We start from the raw sequence: 26,472 nt of genomic DNA on the forward strand, positions 1-26,472 counted from the left end.
GGCAGAGATTATGTCAGGTTTATTTGCCAGACTGACCTGGCCAAGATCTTCAATAAATATTAGGTGAACAGATTATGTGACTTTAAATATTTACACACAATCACCCCTATCTCCAAGTCTTTTATAATATATTCTAAAGGCGACATCTCCATTGAGATGTGGAGTTTCTCTATTGAGATGTGTTTCTGAACAAGCCCTAAGGCCCTGGCTTCTCACTTGCACTGCAAAGTGTAAGGAAAGCTGAGGCCATGGTCCTTGTCTTCGGGCCAGGTACACTTCGGAGAATCCATCCAGCCAAACCCCATCTTCTACATGGCTTCTCTGTCCTTGGACACTTTGGCTCTCAGGTCCTATGGATCCATATCTGACTCTTGTTCTTGGGAATTTGTGGTCAGATCTGCTGCTAATGCCCACCGAAGTCATTCACGAGGAACTAATTTCATGAGAGCAGAGAGCACACCTGACCAAAATCAGCGTAAGCACAGCACAGTGCCAGGCACATAGGTAATGAGTTGGTTAATGACTCCATTTCTGGTTGCTACCCCTGCTTCTTCTGGGAATGTCTGCTATTACTATGTTCTCACCCTTTTGGCCACAAGACTCTTGGTCTAGTCCTGATCTCCAAGCCCTGGAATGGGAGCTGTCATTCGTATGATGGACAATGCATTGACATTTCAATAGAGATACTTCTAAGCCTCTTGCTTGGGATTGGATGATAAATTCACAGTAACATTTCCAGGAAGGGATAGTTACACATATGGGGTTTGAGGAGATTTCTCAGGAGTCGATGGCGTTAGGAACTCAAATATGAAGGAGTAGAGAGGAGAGTTATTCTGGAAGGAAGTCAGTGTTCTTCATTCTTCCTCAATATTTCTGGTCAATTCAGTGATTTTTTTTCCTTTGTGGGGAGGCAGAAGGGATGTACTGCTGTTTAGATGACGTTCTCATAGGCAAATGACTTTGGTGTGTCTGGCGATGTGGGGGGAGAGTGGGGTTTCTCCATCTGTTAGGCAGATATAAAGAGGCAAATTGCTGAGGTGGGAGGGCACTGGATCCCACCAGGAGACCCCACCACCCCAGACACCCTTCCTTGCCAAGGTCACCCATCCCAAACCTCCCACTGTAGAGAAACTATTACTTAAGGTTACACCACATCTACTTGCTGAATGCTTAGTGAACTGAACTTTACTTCCAATTATCCTATTACTTTCCTACTATTATGCAAACTGCTTTGCTCATCTTCATCCTTTCTGACCCTTTTGGGAGGGGAGATGGGAAGATACCATTGCTTCTGCCAAGTGTGATCTGTGAAGGAATAAGCTTTAAAGTTAGCACATTAGTAGCATAACTGGGGAGAGGTTGCAAACCAGATGTAACATAGTTAGACCAAAGAAAAGCAACAGAAATCTCTCCTGCTTCCAGCTTACTGGTGGCTCAGAAGCAAGCTGGAGTTGTCTCCCCGGCAATCCTCCTCTCTGAGGCCCAAGCCTTGGACTTTCCTCCATCCAAATCCTCAGGATCCTGCTGATTTTCCTGATCATCCCTACCTAGAACCTCTCTCCCTCTCTATTTGATCCATATTACCGCATTCATCTCCTAAAACATAATTATCATTTATTCCATATATCCTGTGTAACCCTAAGCAAAGGGAATGGGATGTACTGGGGAAAATTTTTAATATCAGAGAATATGAAATCCCTGGGCCCCAACACACTTTCAGCTAAGCTTGCACCAGGAAGAGATGAGACAAGTAAGGTAAATCTCAGCTCTAAAGCTTCTTACCTTTGGGGGTATTTGCACAGAGAAATAAAGTGTATTTGCAGAATTTTCTTCTGGAATACAGTTCTATTAAAAAAAGAAAAAAGAAATCATAGGGTCATCTAGACAAGCCCAAAGAGACACCCAGAATCCAGAGAAGAGAAAGCAGAGATAGGAGGATGGCCAAGGAGGAAGAGAGGTTCTGGACCAGGAATGAGGACAGGGAGGGACTCTTGTTGGTGAGTGCTATCATAATGATTAAAACCTTTTTTTTTTTTTTCAAGAAGCAACTGCCTGATTTTTAAGCTGTGTTGTGTTTAAATAAATTTGAAAATGTCTAAGGTATAGAAGTCCCATGAGCTATGAGCAGCCTAAGGTGATTGGAGGATAATTTGAAGTAATATTGCTAATGTTGCAAGTAAGCTTTTCCTTTGACCTAAAGGGCCCTCGGAGCAAATATGTGAGGATGACTGATGGGTCAAAACAACAAAACTACAATGACAGCAACAGCAAAAGCTCCTTCCAGGCTGGAGAAAAGTATCCTGGGTCCATGACGTTTTTTCCTGAACATCCAGGATAGTTTTGTGGCCTCTTGGGAGTATGTCTTGAGCAGAGAAGAAGGAGGATGGTGATAAAGCAATCCATTTTGACATAAGCCAGGCTGGGTGGAGCCCAGAGCAGTCTCCCCTGTGAGGCACAAAGGAGCTCTCAGGACACTAACAGCTTCAAAAGGAAGTGCAGTGTCTCTTCTCAGAAAGGTTGTAGGTAAGCATAGGAAGATACAACCTGAGACACCAAGGGCTGCACTGAGGCCCCAAAGTGCTTTTATTTCTTCATTAAATGGGCCAATGTAGAAAAGTGCTCTATGGCCTCTATGGAGCTAGCCCGGCTGGGGCTACTGTGATTCCTGGGGGGCCTTTTGAAGTTGTCTGCCTAGGTCATGTCTCCAAATTGTCCAAATTGTCTTATTATTTGGGTTTCTTTAAACTTATGATCTTCTTTTCAAAGAGTTTCCTTTGAGTTGACCATGTGTTTGCTTATTTCAGCTTGGTGTCCCGTACCTAGTAAGCCTTGATTGTGGGCCTAAAGCAACTGTGGGCCCCAGAAACGTCTCCTGATGGAAAAGGCATCTCCACAGCCAGTGGTCTGACACCATAACTCAAACATGAGGCCAAAGTCACACTTCTCTACCTGCTGTCCTTTGCAAAAGGAGTTTGGCCTGTTGAGTGGCCCTTGGGAACTGCAGAGGGGAGAGGCCCATAGATTACCTTAGATAGATCCCAGGGTGAGCATTACTGGCTGGGTCAGACCCAGGGGCTCAGAACCAGAGGTCCCTGACTCTGGCACAGGAAAGTATCCATAAGGACTTGGGGAGACACAGATGTGTTGGATTTCAAGGGCTATACATCCTCATAATCCATGTTGCTCAAGTCCACAGAGAAATCTTAACTAAAGCAAGGAGGGTCTTAGGAAGATCAGGCCCCAGGAAAGATGGGAAAGGACTCACATTAACACAACTGATTGTGTCATACACTGGGGTCTCTCCAGAAGGGGGATAGTAGTTAAGAATTTCCTGATGAGTATCCATTCCCTTCTTCTCTTCAATGGACTCTGAAAACCAAGGTGGGAGAGAATCAGAGCTGGCCCTCCTCTGATTCACCACCTCCACCAGCCTACCCCCTGGAAGACCCACTTAGGATGACTGCCATGCTGGCTTCCCTACAACTGAAGGGTATTCTGGGACATGGGACTTTCAGGGCTACATGCAGGAAAATCCCACAATGAACTGGTTACCGTGGTTACTTCACTATCCAAATTCTGGGTGAAGGCAGACAAAAGGGGAAGCAGAGAAGGTCAGAAACACTTTCAGAGTGCTTTTAAGAGGGAGGAAAGATCTTAACAACTGCAATTTATATGCAACTGGTGTTTAGGTCCCCCCACAACACCCCATATGGACAGTATTGGGGGAACTTGAGAAGACGAATCAGCAGGGATGTGGAGCAAGGGGTTTGGCATGGAGAGACAGACAGGCCTGTTCAGGAGGAATGTGTCTAGACTGAGGTGGGGAGTAAAGAGAGGTCTCTGGAATTTATTCAATGAGGAGGACTGGGTCTGGTTTGAGGGCTCTGACAGGGCAATTGGAAGGGCTGGCTGGAGTGTGTTGGTCTCTGGGACCTCAGAGTTGGAGGCCCTTGTCTCCCGGGTCAGAGGGGCAGTCAGCAGTGTAGGGCTTGTGTCAACAGGAGGACCACAACTTCCCTCTGGGGGAAGGGGAGGAATGGGCACTGGAGAGGGAACTGGGAGGACTTCGGACTTAGAAGAGAAGCACTCCCTTACTCCAGAATTAAGGAGTCAGGATGACTGTGCTTTCCTTGAGGACAGAGAGTGTGGCTGCTTCACTTAGTGCCTTGTACCAGGACGGGCACACAGTTCAACATGTATTTGTTGAATAGATGAGGGAACAAATGCATGAATGAGGCTGAAAGCAAAAATAGTGCATGCTCTACCTTTTCTTCTTTCTCTCCGCATAAACAGAATAACTGGCACCAGGGTAAAGGCAGTGAGCATGAAGAGCAACGCCCCCAGGAAGTACAGGACCACGGAGGATTCGGAGTCATCAGCAGCACCTTTAAAGAGAGAATTGGTGGAGGCACAGGGATGGGAGAGGAATCAGCTAGGGAAGATGACCCAACTATTGGAGCAACTGCCACCATCCTCCCAGTGGGGTGACTTCCCAGGGGCCTCCAGGTTTCATGGGCTGTTCCGATGGGGACCAGCAGCTGAAGAAGGTATAGGTCGTGAGACAGAGGCCCCTGGAGAAAGAGAGGAGACAGTCACCTTCACAGAGCTTCCAGGCAAAGACAGGATTTGAAGAATTGCTGCTGATGGGGTTCCTGGCCACGCAGATGAAGGTCATGCCCCCTTTTCCCAGCCTCCAGGATATGGGGAGGATGGAACCATTATAGGACTCATTGGCTGCCTGCCCCAGGGACTCCCAGCTGTAGGTCACATCCTCTCCTCCCTGGTCCACGAAGCAGGTCAAATTAGTCACACAGGTGCCATTCTCTTTGTTCTGCAGACCCATGGTAACCTTGGGCTTTGATAGGTGCTCTGCAAGAGAAATGGACAACTGAGAGTAGAAACTATGCTGTTTCTGAATTATTCTTGTACACCTTAGACCTGGGGTGCAGAATCTCTGGGGTGCTACAGAGTGGAGAGGAAGCAGCAATTCATAGCAGAATTCTCATTCTTATCTGGGAAGCGGAACTGTCTAGGTCTACCTTCCCACAGCTATATAAAAGTAATAATGATAGCAATAGAAATAATGATAATGCAACAAGAACGCAGCTGCCATTTTCGAAGCAAAGCTATATGGCCAGCCTCGTGCTAGATGCATTTTAAATGGGAGCTAACTTTATGTTTTTTAGACGCTTCCTATTCTTATGTCTTCAGGCTTCCTTGAAGAGACTTTCACTTTATGCTCCAGGAGCGAATAGTGTAAGAATAATATTTCTGATCCTCCTCTGCTCATTTTTCTCCCTGAGAGGATGAGCAATTGGTTCATGGATGAGATGGTGAGAATCTGGCATCCAACATCATTTCATTACTACATTTCTCTACTTTGAGCTCTTAAGATTGCCATTTAAGTGTGATTTGCCCTTTCCCTCTCCCCCACCTAGGTTGACTGCATAATGCATGCTCTCTGTTCCTTTCAACTATGTCTATTTGGAGGACACACCTGGATCAAGGTACATGGCCCACCTTTTTTTTTTTTTTTTTTTTTTTTTTTTACATGGCCCACCTCTTAAGGGCAAACCTGGAGGCCCATCTCTGGGTATCCCTGATCCTGCAGCTCAGTTATTTTTATAACTTGTTGACTAATTGTTCATCTTCCCTGAATGGGCTCCAAGGTCTAGACTTGGGGGAAAATATTTCTTCTATCTAGTTTCACCAGAAAAAATAAAGTTGATATTTTTATCTTCCTTTTGATTCTTGTGTGGATTTCTCAATTGGCTGGAAACTGTAGGGAAGGAGGTGTAATTGATGTTTACACACAATAATCGTTCTAAGATAGATATCCCCTTCCTCCTCATTATAGATACGGAAACCAAGTTTCACAGAGCTTAAGTAGCCTGGCTAAGGCCACGCAGTCAGTAGGTGGAGAAGCCAGCATTTGACTTGTGTGATCACTGCTTCCCCTTTCACCCATCCTCTGCACTACATTGCCTCTTGCAGAATAGGAAGGGGCCTTAGGGGTCAACTACATCTACTTCATCCATGCAGGAAACCTCTTCCACATTCTTGCCAAGTGTCTATCCAACCTTTGTTGGACATCTCCAATATCAGAGTGTTTACCACTTTATGAAGGCAGTCATCCACCTTTGGAACTGATTCTGCTCACCATAGACACGCAGCCCATACCGCTGGATGAAGGGCTCTTTGAAGGAAGAGCTGTATATCACCACGTGGTAGTCACCCGAGTCACTCTTATTCAGTTTGCTGAGCTTCAGGGAGTAGTTTCCATGTAGGAAATCCACCCTTTTCTTATTATGACTGTGGGTCACTATGACATTGGCTTGTCTGTCTGGCGTTCTTGGTTGTATGGTGATGAGGGGGGTTGTGTTGAAGATCCAGACAATGCTGTCAATCTGAATTCCTGGGAGCTTCAGAGGGAAAGTCACAGACCCACCAAGGTCACCAACTAGCTCCTTCAGAGCTCCAGAGGTTACTGGCCCTGCAGACACAGGAGAACCATAAAATAAACCTAAGTCGCCGCCCTTGCCACCAAATTACTCACTTGCTTTGGATCTTGGGAAGGTCCCAAGAAACTCTCTGGGGCCAACCCAACTAGCCCTTGGGAAGCCCTTTGAAACCTCACTCACACAAAGGCATTGAAGTCAGAATGCTTTGCCTGAAAGGAGGGACTACAGGTGAACCCACCCCTTCCCAGAGACCTCAGGCTGGAAAGACCAAGCTCTGAGGTAGCTCATGAGGCCAGCTTCATCTTGGATAAGTTCCCATTAGGGGACAAGTGGGGAGGTTTTCATCCAAATCCCCCTTTGGGACTCCAGATTGCTCCTGGGAGTGCTGATTTTTTTTTGGGGGGGGAGTACTGATTTTGAGGCAGATGCAGAAGCAGCAGCTTGTCTGTTAATGGGGGCGATGGTTCTCAATTAGAGATCAGGACACTGGGGAGGGAGCTCTAAGTTCCTAGTGATAAGAGCTTGAAAACTTACAGGTGTTTCATTTTCTGTTTTCTGATAAATTAGAGTGCATTTGAGATCATCCCTAAGTAAGGATTTCACTCAGTGGAATTTCTGTGTCCTTTCTTAAGTGGAAAGCCAAAGCATGAATTACTGGATGCTTTACAGTATGCCCAGACTGACTCATGATGCTTACCCCCAACTATTAGGAGTTGTAGTAGGGGTTCGCTTCGCTGAGAAATTTTTGTTTCACCACAACCTTAATTCACCTCAAAAAGTACAATGTATAAACAACTGCCACTGGTTATGTGGTTCTGGATGGAAAATAGTCAAGAATAGCTGTGGAAAAAGCTTCCAGGAGTAGCTCACAGAGCATTTCTAGTGAACAAGTATAGGGAATGAATCTTCTACCTGTTAAGATCTAAGGGACAGACTCATGATAGCACAGAGCACAAAGGGAATTTAGATAGGGGCTAACAGCTTAAAGCATCTACTGTGATCTCATTTAACTTTTAAAACAATGCTTAGAGGAAGGATTTAAAAAAAAAAAATTCTCCTCTTACAGAACAGGAACCTGAGCCATAATGAGTTAAATGACTTGCTAAAAGTAATAGTCTAGTAAGAGGCAGAGATCACATCAGTACCCATAGGATCGAGGCCTCATAGGTCATCACTTATAAACGAGAAAACCAAATAGCAGAGATTGAAAGAAAGTATTCAAGGATCAAAAATAGCGGCAAAACTAAAACCAGAACCCATTTTATTTATTTATTTATTCTTAAAAGTGTGCTCCATACAGGTACAAAACCCAGTTATTTCCCCTTCTACCTCTTAACATATGGGTCATGCGGAAATTTCTAAGAGCACAAAAATGAGGAAATAAAGAAAAAAAATTTTAAGTCATTTCTACACCCATGGTGGGGCTCAAACTCACAACCCTGAGATCAAGAGTCACACGCTTCACCAACTGGGCCAGCCAGGGGCCTTAGGAAACCTTTTTAGAATCTAACAAAGTAACGAGGCTATCGGCTCCTGACAGTTGTATTGTAGTGAGGCAGCTGCTGGGCTGTGCCATGACTTTTGTAGGCTGTATTCACTTTTGCCTTAGTTGGCCCTTCATCCATAAAAAAATACTAAAAATTATATTTTATGACTGCACTGGTATAAAAATGGATATAGTGCCAGCTAAATTCATTATTACATATTATTATTATTACCATATTCATTTTTCTTCTGATTTTGAAAGACATTCAAAGTACTGTGGGCATTGTGCCTAACTGGCTCTGTGTGATTAACCAAGTATCCAGGTTCTATTTTGTGTCAAAGCTGGATCCGTTTATATATATATATATATATATATGTGTATTTTTAAATTTTATTTATTTATTTATTCATGAGAGACACAGAGAGAGAGGCAGAGACACAGGCAGAGGGAGAAGCAGGCTCCATGCAGGGAGCCCGACATGGGACTCAATCTGGGGTCTCCAGGATCACGCCCTGGACCGAAGGCTGGTGCTAAACCGCTGAGCCACCAAGGCTGCCCTATATATATGATTTTTAAAAATTTATTTATTCATGAGAGACACAGAGAGAGAGAGTCAGAGACATAGGCAGAGGGAGAAGAAGGCTCCTTGTGAGGAGCCTGATGTGTGACTCAATCCCAGGATCCCAGGATCACACCCTGAGCCAAAAGCAGATGCTCAACCACTGAGCCACCCAGGCGTCCCACCATATATATATATATATATATATTTTTTTTTTAATTGAAGTATAGTTGACTTACAATAATCATATTAGTTTTAGGTGTACGATATAGTAATTCAATAATTCCATATTTTATGCAGTGTTCACCATGATAAGTGTAGTCACTGTCTGTCACCATACTACGTTATTAGAACATTACTGACTCTATTCTCTGTTCCTTACTTTTTATGTCTGTAACTTATTTATCTCATAGCTGGAAGTTTGTACTTCTTCATCCTCTTCACCTATTTCACTCATCCCCCCCCACCCCCTCTTCCCTCTGGCAACCATCAGTTTGTTTTCTGTATTTATGAGTCTATTTCTGTTTTTTGTTTGGTTGTTTGTTTTAGATTCCACATCCGAATGAAATCATACTGTATTTGTCTTTCCCTGTCTGACTTATTTCACTTAGCATAAATACCCTGTGGGTCCATCCACGTTGTTGCAAATTGAAAGATTTCATTCCTCTTTGTGGCTGAGTAATGTTCCAGTGTGTGTCTAACCCACATCTTCCTTATCCATTCATCTATTGATAGACACCTGGACTGCTTCCATATCTTGGCTATTATAATAATGCTGCAGTAAACATAGAGATGCTTATATCTTTTGGAGTTAGGGTCTTAATTTTCTTGGGGTAAATGCCCAGCGGTGGAATTACTGGACCATATGGTATTTCTATTTTTATCTTTTTGAGGAAACTACATACTGTTATCCACAGAAGCTGTGCCAATTTACATTCCCACCAACAGTGAGCTAGGATTGCCTTTTCTCCATACCCTCACCAACATTTGTTATTGCTTGTCTTTTTGATATAGCCATTCTGACTGGTATGAAGCAATATCTCATTGTGGTTGATTTGCATTTCCCTGGTAATTAGTGATGTTGAACATCTTTTCATGCATTTATCGCTCATCTCTAGACATAGAAATTTTCTTTGGAAAAATGTCTGTTCTGGTTCTCTGCCCATTTTTAATTGGAGTATTTGTTTTTTTTTTTTTGGTGTTGTCTTACCATAATATTTTCTACCTCCCTTGCACTGATGCAACTCATTCCTCTTCTAGCAAAAGACAAACTCCTGTACTGTCCTATGCAGGGATCTAAAATTGCTTCACTAGGGATTTATTTTCATAGTTTCTGCTAAAACCCAACTACCCTGGCAGGAGTTCCCAATATAGTTGCTATGTATTAGGGTTGAGTATGTGCTAAACATTTATTATAAAGATTATGCTTAACACCTAAAGCAATCCTGAAAACTAGGAATTTTGATCCTTTTACACAGGGATCAACAACCTATATAGTCCATGGGTCAAATGTGGCCTGCTGCCTATTTTGTTAAATGAAGGTTTATTTGAACACAATCATGTTCTTTCTTTAAAAGATTTTAAAATTTATTTATTTATTTATTTATTTATTTATTTATTTATTTAATATAGAGAGAGCTGGAGTGAGGAGGAACAGAAGGGGAGGGAGAGGGACAAGCAGACTCTGTGCTGAGTGCAGAGCTTGATGTGGGGCTCCATCCCATGACCCTGAGATCATGACCTGAGCTAAAATTAAGAGTAGGAGTCCCAACTGACTGAGCTACTCAGGTACCCTAGAACACAGACATGTTCTTTCATTTCTATATTATTTATTGCTGCTTTTCCACTACAAATGCTGAGTTGAATAGTTTCGACAGAGGTTATGTTGCCTGCAAAGCTTATTTACTATCTGACCCTTTACAACAAAAATTTGTTAACTCTTGATTTGATGAGGGATGCCTGGGTGGCTCAGCAGTTAGGTGCCTACCTTTGGCCCAGGACATGATCCTGGGGTCGTGGGATCAAGTCCCATGTCGGGCTTCCTGCATGGAGCCTGCTTCTCCCTCTGCCTGTGTCTCTGTCTCTCTCTCTCTGTGTCTCTCATGAATAAATAAATACAATCTTCAAAAAAAACCAAAACAACTTTTGATTTGATGAGAAAACCGAGATTCAAAAAAACCTAAATAACTTGTCCAAAGGCACAAAACTAGTAGGTGATGATTCAAAGATATAACCCAGTGTCACTCCAGCTCCGGAGCCTGGGGTCTTTCCACTATGGCTCAGTTTGAGGGCCCGGGGGCATTTGTGCTAGCTCCATCCCTCTCTCTCACTCCTCTTCAGCAGCAGGGGCTCAGGGTGTCAATTCTGAAGCCCTTGGGCCTTACGGAATGCAGTTTTCCCCTCATGTTCTTTGGTGACCTTCCTTCAAGCACAAGCTGCTCTACTGGTGCCCCAGAGAAAGGAAATCTGATGCTACCAAATGTTGACCTAGTCCCTTGATTACAGTTTTGGAATTTTAACCAACTTTTTCTGCTAAATTTATCTCCAAAAGTACTGGCTTCCCCCCTGGGTAAATGCCTTTCTTGGCAGCTGATTCCTGTTTTCAAACATTTCTGCCCCCTGCCCCCCATAATTTATCAGTCAGTGCATACATTCTTTGGATCTCTTGAGACTTTATCAAGTCATTCTGTTAAGGAATCGGATTTTTCAAAAAATTGCTCCCCAGCATCTCTAATACTAAAGCAGGATGGTTTCCAGTTGCTCTGTCTTTGATCATCTCAACAGCTATCAAAACAGACCCAGTACATGCTACAGACAAAGACAGTGTCAGTTTGAATTTTTGACTGATCAACTAATGTTTACATCCTTTTACTTCAACATAAGGTGAATAATTTGCAATCTAGTAAAGACTGATTATCACTTGGCCCCAAAGGGGTGTAATCTTGGACTTTTACACAAGGTTTGGGAAGATTGGGACACCTGAGGGGCTCAGCAGTTGAGCATCTGCCTTCAGCTCAGGGCATGATCTCAGGATCCTGGGATTGAGTCCCACATGGGGCTCTCTGTGGAGAGCCTGCCACTCCCTCTGTCTATGTCTCTGCTTCTCTCTCTCTCTGTCTCTCATGAATAAGTAAATAAGATCTTTGGGGAAAAAAAAAGGTTTGGAAGGTGTTTAAGCTGAAAAGATGATAGAGCTGCAAGGATGTGGCTTTAGTGTTACAGCATGTGTGCACACACTTAGGCTAGGGGCAATCATTTTTTTCACCCCTTCACACATATGGTGCTATATCCTCTGGGTGAATGCCAAGACAGAGGTGACTGTTAGAGGGATCTAGAAACAAGAGGCTTCTGTCCAAAGCTGAACTGAAGTTCCCTGCTCTGTGGCCTACATAGATCATCCTGTCTTCATTCAGTCATTCCTTCTGAATTGTGAGGAATTCACACAATTGATGAATTGTAAGAATTGATCTTGTTCCATATTTGTGCCAGGCACTGTCTAGGAGCTAAGGATATAACTAGGGAGCAACACCATCCTGATCCTGTACTCATGGAGTTAGGAGATAGTCATTAAATAAGTGGCTGTATGGGTTATGAAAGGGGATGTAGTAGGCACTTGGGGAACCTACAATAGGGAGACTGAATACGAACCTTTGCCAGGATTTGGGGTGGATGAAAGTGTTTCAAGAAGTACAGAGCCTTCTGCCACACAGTAGGAAGTGGGAAGGGAGGGTTAGGAGCAGTGTTATGAGACAGGCCTTGAGAAGGCTTCTCATTTTTAATTCTCATTTCCCCAACAATGGCTAGAAGTGAGAAACAGAGATTTCCCGAGACTTCTTTGGATGGCTTCTCAGCAGAATGGGCTTCTCCGAAGGTGGCCTGGAACTTAATGCCTATAGACCAACCGTTCACTGGCTAATTCAAAGCAAAACACTATGTCCAATCACCATGCATGGTGAGATCTCTTGCAGCAAGTGTTCCCTGCCAACTTGCCTTTGGAGGTGGAGGGAGCTGGAGCAGGAGACCCTCTGGCTTCCATCCTGGCCAAGACTCAGATATTTTGGCATCAAAAAGTCAAATGTAAGATGCTCTTCATAACAGGAAGGGAAACACAGCTCCTCCCCTTTGCCACCTCCTTTTCCTCTGGGTTATCACCTCCTCCTCTTCACCTGTTCCCCCACAAAATGCAAGAATTGAGTGGAGCAAAGGAGCCAAGTTAGGAGGATGGGACATCATTAGTACAGCCAGAATCAAGGGATGGTACCCAAGAGGAAGACTTCACGGTAAGGGAGGCTGTAAAGCTCACCTCCTGCTTGCCAGCCTGGTCCCCAAGCACCTCTACCAGGATGCAGTGCCTCCCTTAGAATGTACCAGCATATCATGGCATCTCATGGAATGAGATGGAAACCAGAGCATCTCAGAGCAGGGAGAGGTCTTAGGGACTACTTAGTCCCATCCCACTTCACAGGTGAGGAGACTGATGGCTTCAAGGGTCACAGTGACATGCTCTAAGTCAGTGGAGCCAGGACTCCCAGGGCAGGGCTTCCCAAGGTATGCCCCCAACACCCCTGAAGCCTATAGCACCGCCTCAGTGTGTTTCCGAAGAGCTTAGAGAAAGTATTGGGGGCGAAGATGGGTGATGGGGTGGAGGCTCAGAGACTCTTTTTCCATCAAGGAGACTCTGACTCTATACCGTAATTTACACATTTGATTCTGCATAAGATTTCATTTCATAAAAGCAAACTCCTGCTTGAGAAAGAAAAAAACAATTTTGGAGACTACTGCTTCTTACCCAATTTCCCCGTGACTAATGTACCATGGAGAGAGAATTTTAAATCAGCATCACGTCTGGTACACATGGAACAGAGGTTTGCAAACCTCTCGATATGCCATATGCCTTTGCCAACACTCCAGCCTAGCCCTAATCCACCACGTTCATGTACAAGCTCCCAGTGCTCTGTCCCTCACTCATCTCCCTCTACTCCCTCTTGTCTCTTCTGGTCCTCTCAACACCTCCCCAGTACCTGCTCATCACTTTTTTTGTTCTCCTTTTATTGTCTCAACACCACTGCATCACTTGATCCTCACAAAAATCTGTGAGGAGGGGTGGGAAACACAGATTATTGTGCCTATTTTCCAGATGAGAAATAGAGGCTGCAAGAGCTTCTCTTTGGCCCTTCTGAACTCAGCCAAGGTGGTTCCCTGTTGGTATATCCACATCCTGGAGATGGAATGACCTGCTCTTCTTGGGCATTTTCAATCTGTAGTTACCTTGGTCTCAGGTAGCTGGAGAGGTAAAGAATGTCAACTAGCTTTCCTGAGGAAGATTCAGCTAAACTACACATTTACTGAATACTTCTCCAATATCAGGCATAGCATTAGTGAATTTGGTGTGATGGAAAGAGCACTAGCTTTGGAAACTCAATCTTGGCTCTACTTTTTAGTGTCTGTATGATCTTGCCCAAGATACTTGACCTCTCAAGCACCAGTTTCTTTATGAAAGGATAATAATGTCTATCTTTATAGATGTAGACAAATGCCTTGGACATAGGCAGAACTTAAAACACATGATTATTACTATCCTATATGTCTCATTTAAAACATCATAGTAATTCTGGAACTTCATTTTCTGTTATGTACTTGTGTGAACCAAGGATCAGAGGCTGAGTAACTTATCCTCCATAATAGCTACTGAGTCAAATCCAGGAGTCCTTGTTCAAGGCCAGCACTGCTTCCACTGTCCTGCCCATGAGAGGCTCTAGGACAGTCTTGGACTTCTTTCAGCCGTGGGAGGTGTACTTCACAGGCTATCCACAGCCTTCTTGAGCAGAGCACACACACACCTACCCTGCTGCCCATAGTTTAGGTTTCAGGTAGGCACCTGGGGTTTTGAAAAGCACTGCTGTGTCCTTCCCATGTCACCTTCAAGTTCCACTTCTGATCACTGTTTCTATTCAGGGAGTGGTTTTCAAAACAAAAGCCTCTAGGGCCACTTGCTTAGAACCAGGTGCTTCCTAAATACGCAAAATTCTTTTGCATTCAAGGAGGTTAAACGGTCTGCAGATGCTGAACCCTTAGTGAGGCCAGGTGGTGGGGGGGAAAGGACTGGGAGCGCTGGCTGACTATGTGGTCTTAGGCAGGTCACTTCAGGCAGGCTGAGGCACACATAAACATAGCAGCCAAGCCCTTCGAGGGAGACCTCATGGTGGTACCCCATGAGTTTGGTGACCAGAGAGATATTTCTAAATTACGGGGCTCCAGGTCCTTCCTGAGAGCCCTGAGGAGAGTAAAATCTTCAAAGACTCGAATTCTTATGACAGGAACAAAAGTCTTCATAGAAGACTATGAAGTCTTCAGTCCTTCATAGTATTAAAAATAAAATACCTACAGTATGAGCAGGTTTTCTAAGTAGACTGATTGAATTATTTGGGTTAAGAGAGAAAATTCAAATGTTTCCTTCCATTAATATCCTTGTTATGCATAATCATTTAAAAATACTTTTCTAAATATATTTCTAATATATTTCTAAATATATACTTATAAATATGTTTAAGTATAAATATTTAAAATATATATCTATAAATAAATAAATATATATATACCTGTATGATCTCAGTTTGATTTTAAAATAGTCCTCAAAGGGAAGGAAAGAGGAGGCTCAGGGAAGAAAGCATTCTTTATTTAATTGATAACAGGATCTAGATTAGAATACAGGTCTTTCTAATACCCAATACCCCTTCTTTCAGCCATTCCTTCCTGGGACAGTCGAAGGAGAGTCTATGCCTAGAGTTATTCATTCTTAGTATTTTCTTCCTTTCTTGTGATTTAGAGACCACTGATTATAGAAAGATATTAGATGAAGTAGCAGAGCTACCTGAGTTGGACCAGAGTCCCAGAGTAGACCCAGAAGCCTAGAGGTATATGTCAGGATAGGGAAGGCAGTCAGGAGAATAGGAGGATCTGGACTCACCTGTGAGCTGGAAGAGGAGAAAGAAAATGGTGAAGTGCGCTGGGGGAACAAGCATGTTGTCCTCCGGATGTCTGTCACTAAAATGAACTATTTCCTTCTCGCAGTGCTCACATCCCTTCCCCTACCACTTGCAAGTGTAGGAGGAGTCATGAAAATGAGAAGTGTGAACAAACTATTTGTATTTTTTCCAATGCTCCTCTTACTTGCTAGTTGTTTTTTTTTTTTTCTAAGATTTTATTTATTTATTCATGAGAAACAGAGAGGCAGAGACACAGGCAGAGGGAGAAGCAGACTCTGTGAAAGGAGCCTGATGTGGGACTCCATCCCGGGTCTCCAGAATCCCACCCTGGGCTGAAGGCAGTGGTAAACCGCTGAGCCACTCAGGCTGCCCCTCTTACTTGCTAGTTGTAGGTGGTCAATAAGGGATGGAAAAATGAGTTGAATCTCAAAGGTGATGAAATCCCTCATTTTACATATGAGGAATCATTGGCTCAGAGATGCTAGGAATTGACCAAGGCCATATGGTCAGTCTTTTCTGCTACATTATATGACCTCTCAGATCCTCAAAACATAGGAAATGTTAAAAAGAGAAGATTAGAAGGAGGAGAAAAGGGTAGCCCTGTTGATCATAATATTTACTGAGTTTTGCTAAGTGGCAGGAGTATATGCATTCTTTTATTTATTCCTCATAACAACCCTGTGAAATACTACCATAATTCTTATTTCCCAGATGAGAAAATCAAGGCTTAGAGTATATTACAGCAAAATTAAAAACTTATTTTAACTAAATATGAGAGACAAAAAGTTAAGCCATATAGAGGGGAATGATATTTATAATACATTTATTCCACAAGAGTCTTATATTCATAATGCATAAAGAAGTCTTACTATTGGAGCACCTGTGTGGCTCAGTAGTTGAGCATCTACCTTTGTCTCAGGTCATGATCCCAGGGTCCTAGGATTGAGCCTCACACCAGGCTTCCCATGGGAAGCTTGCTTCTCTCTCTGGCTGTGTCTCTGCCTCTCTCTGGGTCTTTCATGAATAAATAAATAAAACCTTTAAAAAAAAAAGACGACTTACCATCAATAAGAATTAGGCAGACAACACAAAGAACAAGAAACTGAAATAGGTATTTCATAAAAAAAGATATCCAAATGGGAAATAAAGAGAAATCACTAGGAAAATGATGTCAGTAGGAATAGCTAAAAGGTCAATAGAGGCACTAAATGAATTCTAAAAAAATTTCTAATAATAACTTTTAAGAAGAAAAGAAAGGACAAATGGTGACACCAAAAAGAGAGTAAGCAAAAACAGTAAAATGGTATACCTAAATTCAATTATATCAGTAATTACACTAAGTATAAATAGACTAAATATTCCAATTAAAAAGCAAAGATTTTTTAAATGAATAAGAAAACAAAATGAAATTATTTGTTGTCTGCAAGAAGTGAGCTTATAAATAAAGACACAGTTGGGTTGGAAAGTAAATGGATGGATGTATAACATTTGGCCACTAGGCTTAAGAAAGCTGGACTAGCTTTATTGATATCAGATAAAGGACTTTAGGACAAAGTGTTAAAGAGGGGCATAGTATATTGATAAAGGATCAATTTATTAGGAAGATATAACAATGATAAATGTGTATCACTAGTAATCACAAATCTTCAAAATACAAAAAGCAAAAAATTTCTCTGGGATAAATGCCCAGGAAATGATTGCTGAGTCATATGGTAAATATATGTCTAATTTCTTAAGAAACTGCCAAACTATCTTCTAGAGTTGTAACATTTTACATTTCCACTAGTACTTTGTGACAGATTCAATTCTTCTATATCCCCAACAGCATTTGATATTATTACTATTTTTTTTGAGATTTTATTTATTTATTCGTGAGAGACACAGAGAGAGAGGCAGAGACACAGGGCATAAGGAGAAGCAGGCTCCCTGTGGGGAGCTCATGCAGGACTCAATCCTAGGACCCCATGGTCACACCCTGAGCCAGAGGCAGATGCTCAACCACTGAGTCACCTAGGTGTCACCACAGTTACTTGTTGAAGCATTTTCATGATGGCTGCTTTAAAAATCCTGTCAGGTAATTCTGACATCTATCATATTGATTTTGATTTTTTTTTCATTCATGTTGATATTTTTATGGTTCTTGGTATGATGATTGATTTTTGACACTGTAGTGGTGGAGGAGGATGAATTATTGCCATTGAGTGCTTATGAAAATCCACTAGACCTTCTTCAACACCACCTCACGAAAGAAAAGTACCTCATTATTTCAGGGTAGAGGTGGACATTCAGTCTTCCTACTCAGCCTCTTCCACTGTCACTCCAGTGGGGAGGGTGGGATTCCTCCTTACAAGGGAGAGTGGAAGTCTAGATTTGCCACTTGGCCTTTGTTGATAGAAAGGGATCCTACATTTTTCTGATGTTATTTGCCTGGAAGAGGATGGTTATTGTCTAAATGCTTCTGTCTTGCTAGGCTGCGTATTTTCCAGTTCTTTACCAGGAGAGAGTAGATTTTTTCTCGGGATTGGCATTTTTGGATTATAGTCTCATCACAGCCCAGGATATAGAGGTGACAGAAAGGAAATCCAAGGAACTAACTGCTACTATGTCATTCCTTGGATCTAGATGTCTCCAGTTGGCCTATTTTATTTTCAGCTTTTAGAATTATCTTGTGGTTGTGTTTTATATATAATGTCCAGTATTTTTATCCGTACTTTATAGGGAAAATAAAGAGAAATGTGCCTACTTCATCTTTTCTGGAATGAGGAGTATGGTCTAGGTAGTGTCTTGGTCAAAGCAATGAGACAAGAGGGACACCTGGATGACTCGGCGGTTGAGCATCTGCTTTCGGCTCATGTCGTGATCCCAGGGTCCTGGGATCGAGTCCCACATCAGGCTTCCTGTGGGGAGCCTGCTCCTCCCTCTGCCTGTGCCTCTGCCTCTCTCTCTATGTCTCTCATGAATAAATAAAAAAAAATCTTAAAAAAAAACGAGACAAGAAAAATAAAATGTATATGGATTAGAAAAAGAGAGACAAATTATCATTATTTTCTGATCATATCTGCTGAGATGGAAATTCAAGAGAATCTGCAAATTATGAGAACTAATAAGAGAGTAAACAAGGACTCTAGTGGACAACCATTTTTTTCTAACTTGGCTTACAGGTTGACACCTGTTTACTAATATTGACCTAGTTTGATTAAGAGATAGAGAGGTATTTTTCCCAATGTTTTATCAGCAGTCAGTATAGAACATAAATATTGTGACTTCAAACCACTGATTTTTTCCACTATAAGGTATCAGCCATCTGTAAACCATACTACTATAAACGTGGCAATGGTAGAAACAGGAGGTTTGAAATGTGATTTTGATTGCTGACATTCTTGGCAAACAGAATGAGGTTGGAGAAGAGGTGTTTTATAGAAACCTCCACAGCCATTGCTTTGAAGCAGATGCTTCATTCTCATTTAGTTTGACTTTAGTGATTCCCGTCAGGCTTTCCTTTCCTAAAAACCCAAGCGAAGGATTCTGGGAAGATAGAGTTATAAACTATTTTGATATGGGAAGGGGCTAAATTGGACAAATGACATCAGAGAAAAGTCCTGGGGCATCCCATCAAGACACATGTCGAAGAGAGAAACTGAAACTGAAAGCCTATGCCGAAACAAAGTAATTGTCTTTGTAACATAAAACATCAGGATCATTTCAGAATTATTTTGTCTTTTTAAGGATGTTTTGGCCCATGAGGCTCCATTCTCTCTTGGTTCTTTCTTCCCCAAGGCTTCTCATTTTCCTTTGCTTAATGATGCAAATTTCCTCTATCTATAAATATTGAAAAGTCTCTGGGTTTAGTCCTTAGACTTACTCATTTCTTTATCCCAATTCCTTAGTCAGCCTCATTCAGTCTCTTGATTTGAAATACTGAATTTTGTTTTCAGCTCTGATCTCTTTCCTAAATTTGAGGCTTGTATATCCAGCCACCTACACAGCATCTCCATTTGAATGTATTACAGGCATCCAAAACTCCACATGTGCCAAATCAAACTCCTGCTTCCCTACCTTTTACCTCCTCCTCCACTTGTCTTCTTTATTTCAGTAAATTGTAGCTCTAGTCATTAAGGTTTTCATGCCAGAAAATTATAATTATCCTTGATTTACTTTCTCATATCTCTAATATCCTATTATATTTCATATCTCATGTATCAGCATATTCTATTGTCTCTACCTTGGAATACGCTCAGAACCTGACCCCTTTCCTATTACCCTTATCAATCTTCACCACCACCATCTCTTGCCAGCACTATTGCAATGGCTATTTGACTAATATCCTTGCTTCTATCTAAGTCCCCTATAACGTATTCTTCACAGGCCACTAGAGAGATACTTAAAAAAAAGATTTTATTTATTTATTCATGAGAGAGAGAGAGAGAGGGAGAGAGAGAGGCAGAGGGAGAAGTAGGCTCTCTATGGGGAAGCAGGACTGGATCCTGGCACTCTGGGATCATGATCTGAGCCAAAGGCAGATGCTCAACCACTGAGCCACCCAGGCATTCCTAGAGGGATACTTCTTTTTTTTTTTTCAAAGATTTTATTTATTTATTCATGAGAGACCCACAGAGACAGGTGGAGACACAGGCAGAGGGAGAAGCAGGCTCTCTGTGGGGAGCCCGAAGCAGGACTTGATCCCAGGACCCGGGAATCATGACCCAGGCTGAAGGCAAATGCTCAACCACTGAGCCACCCAGGTGCCCTAGAGAGATACTTTTAACACATAAACTAAATCATCCTATTCCTCAGCTTGCCAGTTGTTTCTCATCACTTAGGATGAAATGCAAAGTACTTTCCAGGGCCTCCAACACTACAGGATCACTCTTAGCTACCTTTCTGATGTGATCTCCTAGCTCTTTCCCACCGTTGTGTTCCACACCTGTCACACCAGTCACCTCACTGTTCTTGAATACCCCAAGCATACCTTAAGTCCTTTGCACTACAGGAAAGCTCTTTCCTCAGATCTCCACATGGCTATCTCTTCCTTAAGATTTACTCAATGTTACTTATTAGAGGGGGCTCTCTTGTCTCCTCAGTAGAATGTCACTCCCTGATCTTTTGCTTTTTATTCACTTACTTATTATTATTATTATTTTTATTTTTATTATTTTCCATAGCATCTACCACACTGAAATCGAAGAAACATAAGAAGAAAGACTTTGGGGCACCTGGGTGGCTTAGTTGGTTAAGCATCTATCTGCCTTTGGCTTGGGTCATGATCCCAGAGTCCTGGGATTGAGCCCTGCATCAGGCCCCCTGCTGGGGGGTGAGGTCCTGCTTCTCCCTCTGCCCCTCCTGCTCCCTCTACTTGTGCTCTCTATCTCTTTCTCCCTGTGTCAAGTAAATATATAAAATCTAAAAAAAAAAAAAAAAAGAAAAGAAAAGAAAAGAAAAAAAAGAAAGACTTTGTTTTGTTCACTACTTTATTCTCAGCAACTAGAACGGTGTCTGGTACATAGCAGATCCTCAACACATATATTGAATGAATGAATGATTGCCTTAAGTAATAAAAATTGAATAGTTATGAATGATACCCATCATTCATTTTTTTCTACTTGGAAGTATAAAAGAGATAGGATTTTTTAGGGACTCGGGACTCCTTTTTCTATGAGAGTGGTATTGTGGCAGAGCAGAATGTGGGGGAAGATTCACAACTCTGGGGGGGTGAAAGAAAATTTGTAAAGAAAATAATGCTCATATATTTCCAGGGGGAAATCTGTGTCATCTCAAAGTGAGAAACGGTTGTTGCTTTAATCCATGACAGCACTGTTATAATTCATCTAATCTTAGAAATATCTCTTTCAATAGTTATTTCTTTTTAAAAACACCTATAATTAGAGTATATTATGCAAAATGGCCAAATAGCAACCATAGCAGGCACTTTTCTTAAGATGTCATCTTATGCTCAATTATCATTTAAATTTTTTACTTTGTAAAATAATTAAGCATGATATTAAAATGTAATATCGAGAAACTTAAAGTTTGAGCTTCATACAACAAGTTTAGGAATATTCCATTGTCTTCAATGCTTTGGAAGACTTTGATAAGGATCGGCATTAATTCTTTAAATGTTTGGTAAAATTCACCAGTGAAACTACCTGTTCCTGGTCTTTTCTTTGTTGAGAGGTTTTTGATTATTGATTCAATCTCCTTTCTCATTATGGGTCTGTTCAAATTTTCTCTCTCTTCGTGATTCGGTCTTCATAGGCTGCTTGTTTCTAGGAATATATCCATTTCTCCTAAGTTATCCAGTTTGTTGACATGTAATTATTCATTATAGACTTTTATGATGCTTTCTTTGTATTTCTGTGGTGTCAGTTTAGTGTCTCCTTTTTCATTGGTTTTATTTATTTGAGTCTTCTTTTTTTTTTTTTTTTATTTTGGTCTAGGGGGTTTGCCACTTTTGTTTATCTTAGAGGAAAATGACATATTTACTGAAACATGAAAGAAATTTACTTCCTGAGACTAAAACATCATGGTCAGAGTTATAAACACTTCTAACTCAAATAATGGGAGCAGTAGAGGGTAAGTGAGAGAATAATCTGATAGCTGTGAATGCAATTTAATTCCTTCTAGTACATTCACAGAGAAGTAGAGAGCCACTGTTTTAACTCCTTTGTTATGAGTCCCCCACCTCTGATGATTGAGCATCCCTGCAATTCTGGAAGGTCCCAAAGGGGAGAAGATGTTGGTACTTCTATCAACACTCCTTCGATCTCCAGAAAGGAACTGTGAATGTTGGCCAACTGTGAAGTTAGGGCCAGTCCCTAGGAACTCCCTCATTTCTTACAAGTTTCTAATTGCAAGTTCAGGGGCTTCCCAAAACCACATTCAAATTAAAAAAAAAAAAAGATTTTGTTTATTTTTGAGACAGAGAGAGAGAGAGAAAGAGAGAAAGAGAGAACACAAGCAGAGCGAGAAGCAGGGGGAGAACCACATTCAATTTTGATAATTCACTAGAAGGAGTCATAGAATTTACTAAAAGCCATTATACTCATGGTTATGGTTTTATTACAGGGAGAAGATGCAGATTAAAATCAGTCAAAGGAAGAGATGCATAGGGCAGAGTTCAGAGTGGTTTCAAATGCAGAGCTTAAGTTGTCCTCTGCCCATTGAGTCATAGACAGCATTAACTCATCCTGGCAATGTGCAGTATTGTCAGTCAGGGAGGCTTACTCAAAACTTGGTGTCCAGAGTCAGAATTGGGGCTTCATCATATGGGCACCCATATAGCTGATCTCAATTTTCAGCCTTTCAGGAAGTTAAGCTTAGATATATGACCCAAAGCCCCCACTCTGAATCACATTGTCACTGTCTGATTGGTGCAAGGCATCCAGATAAACACAGACACTTCTATCAGGCTTGATATTCCAAGGGTTTAGATATTACCTCCCACACATGGGAGGAAAACATCCTTGGACTGGCTTGCTTTTTAGAGAGATAAAGCCATGTAGGGACGCCTGGGTGGCTCAGCGGTTGAGCGTCTGCCTTTGTTTGGCTCAGGGTGTGATCCTAGAGTTCCGGGATCGAGTCCCACGTAGGGCTCCCTGAGAGGAGCCTGCTTCTCCCTCTGCCTGTGTCTCTGCCTCTCTCTCTGTGTCTCTCATGAATAAATAAATAAAATCTTTAAAAAAAAGAGAGAGAGAAAGAGAGATAAAGCCGTGTAGATCACACAAGAGTGAGAGTGGAGTGAGCACTGTCTTGAGACTCATTCTCCTGTGAGGGAGCAATATGTCCTGCAGGTAAATGGTGGTGATTCCCACAGTCAGACCTCTGAAACACAAGGACAACAATGCCTGTCTCCCAGAGTCCCTTCACGGAATAAATGAGATAATATGTGTCAAACCTCTTGTCTAAAGTCTGTCTCATGAACTAGTTAGATGGTAGTCCTTCCCCCAACCCCCAAACTGTCATATCCTGTAATTTTGTCACAGTCTTCCTTATCTTCTGCCTTTTTAGAATAACTAATGATATTCTCTGCAGTTTGATTGTTTGGCATTCAGAACACATTGTCTTGTAGAATGTTATAACCTTGTCAGACTGTATAATCTACTTTCTTGTTCTCATAAAGCCGTTAGGTATGTTAGACAAGCATGCACATACTCAACACTAACATATTGTCCCATTTTAAACTTGAGGACACGCAATGGGTGGGGACTTGTGAACAAATTGTTTCTGAACGATTTTTAGGTTTGTCAGGTTTGAGGAAATGTACTCAAAGAATACTCTGATAGAGCCAATTCCCAGATAGTTGCAGTCTACCATCCATCCCAGGGGAAAATATATTATCACAACTGGTCACATCCACGGGCTGATTATTTTCCAAATGTCATTTGGGCTTTTGCTATTTTGCTATGTTCCAAGTGTGTACATCAGGCAGGATGAGACATAAAACTATATTTGTTCTTTCGGTTACAATAGAAAGTGACTTTCAGTTACAATAAAAAGTGACCATAAATTACCATAGATGTATGTAAACACACAAATGGTGATCAGATTGCCAGAAAAGATGGGATGCCTTATCTAGTCAGAAGAGAAAGAAGGTAAAGAGTAAGCCAAGAAGAGAAAGATGGCCAAGATGTTTTGGTGAGAAATTAGGAAACAAATTGCACCTACACCACACAGAAGGAAAAGATAAATGGGCCATGGGTGGGAAGAACCCACTCCTCCCCCCATGTCTTCCGTTTACATTCACAGTGTCACCACACTCAACTCTTCTGATAGCAGCTATGTGGGAGTTTCCCCCATTCCAACCAGTTCTCTGTGGTATCTGCTTGGTGTCCTACAATTAAATTCCACTCTGACACTAATTGGATGTAGTGCAGGCCCCACAGGTTCAAAGGCTCAGATCTCTGAGAATGCTCTCTACTTCTGATGCCAACTCTGAGTTCTCCTACTTCCTTAGGTTACCCATAGCTTCTATCCAGCTTGTCTACAAATTGGAGATCCCAATGACCTTTCCCCATGAATTCAATTATTTGCTAGAAAGACTCCCAGAATTCAGGGAAACACGTTTATTAGTTGATTGTATAATAAATGATATGATAAAGGATACCGATGAGTAGCCAGATGAAGAGATATATTAGGCAAGGTCTGGGAGGGTCGTGCTCACCCCTTAGAGTTAAGGTGTATCACCAACCTAGAAGCTCCTGAAACCCCATACTATTGGGATTCTTTTTTTTTTAATAAATTTATTTTTTATTGGTGTTCAATTTACCAACATACAGAATAACACCCAGTGCTCATCCCGTCAAGTGCCCCCCTCAGTGCCCGTCACCCATTCACCCCACCCCCCGCCCTCCTCCCCTTCCACCACCCCTACTTCGTTTCTCAGAGTTAGGAGTCTTTATGTTCTGTCTCCCTTTCTGATATTTCCCACACATTTCTTCTCCCTTCCCTTCTATTCCCTTTCACTATTATTTATATTCCCCAAATGAATGAGAACATACACTGTTTGTCCTCCGATTGACTTACTTCACTCAGCATAATACCCTCCAGTTCCATCCACATTGAAGCAAATGGTGGGTATTTGTCGTTTCTAATGGCTGAGTAAACTATTGGGATTCTTATGGAGGTTTTATCATGTAGGCATAATCAGTTATTAACTAAATTTCCATTCTGCTCCCACCCCTGGAGAATGGGAGATGACATGGCTGAAAATTCCAAGCACCTTGGCTCAGTCTACAACAAAAGCTCCAGATTTCTCAGTTTCCACAGTCTAAAAACAGAATCACAGCTTAAGTGATGTCCTTTTGATATTGTCACTGGAAGATCTAGATTGCCTCATTTGGGGGGCTAATATCTTTGATTTGGGAGGGAAGCTTTGGGTTTAAGGGAGAAGAGAACATTACAAAAATTAGTTTCCCTACATAACAACGTGTTTGTGCCAAGTGGCTGATGTGTGTCAATATTAGGGAATCTCTCTTCTTGGGAACCAAGAGGCCTTTCAGCTAGGGAACTAGAAGGGAAAGCTGTTTTCCCCCATTCGGATCTGCTTCTTAGACCTTCTGCTAGTGACATTTTCACCTCTCCTCAACCCCAAAATAATGAAGCATGTTAACAACACAGCTTCAAAAGAACTTGAGATAAAACTGTTTGGGGGCGCCTGGGTGGTTCAGCCATCAAGCGTCTGCCTTTGGCTCAGGTCATGATCCTGGGGTCCTGGGATCAAGTCCCATGCACGCCTTCCTGCAGGGAGCCTGCTTCTCCCTCTGCCTGTGTCTCTGCCTCTCTCTGTGTGTCTCTCATTAATAAATAAATACAATCTTTTTAAAAAAAAAAAGCCTGTCTTTTTATGAAAGTCAACGAAAAACAGAATTTTGAACAGTACAGTCACAGAAGTCTCTACATATCAAAACCACACATACCTCATATAAGCTCTTCAGCCCTTCAGCCTCCTGTGCCTGGTCTGTTTGGCAGCTCCTTTGCAGGTATTTCCATGATTTCAGCATCGGCTTCCCCTTTGGAGATCTTCTCTCAAACCTTTCTGGCTTGATTTCTGGCTCTGCAGAAAGAGGTTTAGCAGACCCACTCTAGCCCTTCTCTGTGGTCTATCTTGGTTTTCTCACCATGAACCCTGCTCTTGGGTGTGGTAGGGGTGTTTGTAGGGGAATCAATGTGGAGTGAGGATAGAGGGAGGTGGGTGTAGGTGGGCTAGATATATGGGTAATGGGGATTAAAGGGGGCACCTGTGCGATGCCTGTGTGGCTCAGAGGTTGAGCCCCTGCCTTCGACTCAGGGCGGTGATTCTGGAGTTCCAGGATCGAGTCCAACATCGGGCTGCTGCAGGGAGCCTACTTCTCCCTCTGCCTGTGTCTCTGCCTCTCTCTGTGTCTCTCATGAATAAATAAATAAATAGTTAGTTTATTTTTTAAGTAAAAGAATAAAAATAAAGAGGGCACCTGTTAGGATGAGCACTGGGTATTGTATGTAAGT

General features: G+C 42.1%; 1 protein-coding gene across 5 annotated transcripts; it reads right to left on the reverse strand.

The window, feature by feature from the left end:
- SLAMF7 (SLAM family member 7) lies at positions 1-26,084 on the reverse strand. Of its 5 annotated transcripts, XM_072759650.1 has the most exons (8): positions 15,474-15,560; positions 12,497-12,672; positions 6,161-6,493; positions 4,597-4,869; positions 4,266-4,385; positions 3,266-3,369; positions 1,783-1,845; positions 1-1,003 (listed from the first exon to the last, which is right to left on the reverse strand). In XM_072759650.1, the coding sequence occupies exons 2-8, from the start codon at positions 12,540-12,542 to the stop codon at positions 932-934; spliced, it is 1,011 nt and encodes a 336-aa protein (XP_072615751.1). In that variant the 5' UTR covers positions 12,543-12,672; positions 15,474-15,560; the 3' UTR covers positions 1-931. The 5 variants fall into 5 exon arrangements, with proteins under 5 accessions (XP_072615751.1, XP_072615754.1, XP_025842142.1 ...); XM_072759653.1 differs by lacking the exons at positions 12,497-12,672; positions 15,474-15,560 and adding an exon at positions 25,905-26,084; XM_025986357.2 differs by lacking the exon at positions 12,497-12,672 and having other exon boundaries at positions 15,474-15,569.
- Between the last annotated feature and the right edge of the window lie 388 nt (positions 26,085-26,472).

This window comes from Vulpes vulpes, chromosome 5, assembly GCF_048418805.1.
Source record: "Vulpes vulpes isolate BD-2025 chromosome 5, VulVul3, whole genome shotgun sequence".
In the NCBI taxonomy this organism is placed as follows: Eukaryota; Metazoa; Chordata; class Mammalia; order Carnivora; family Canidae; genus Vulpes; species Vulpes vulpes.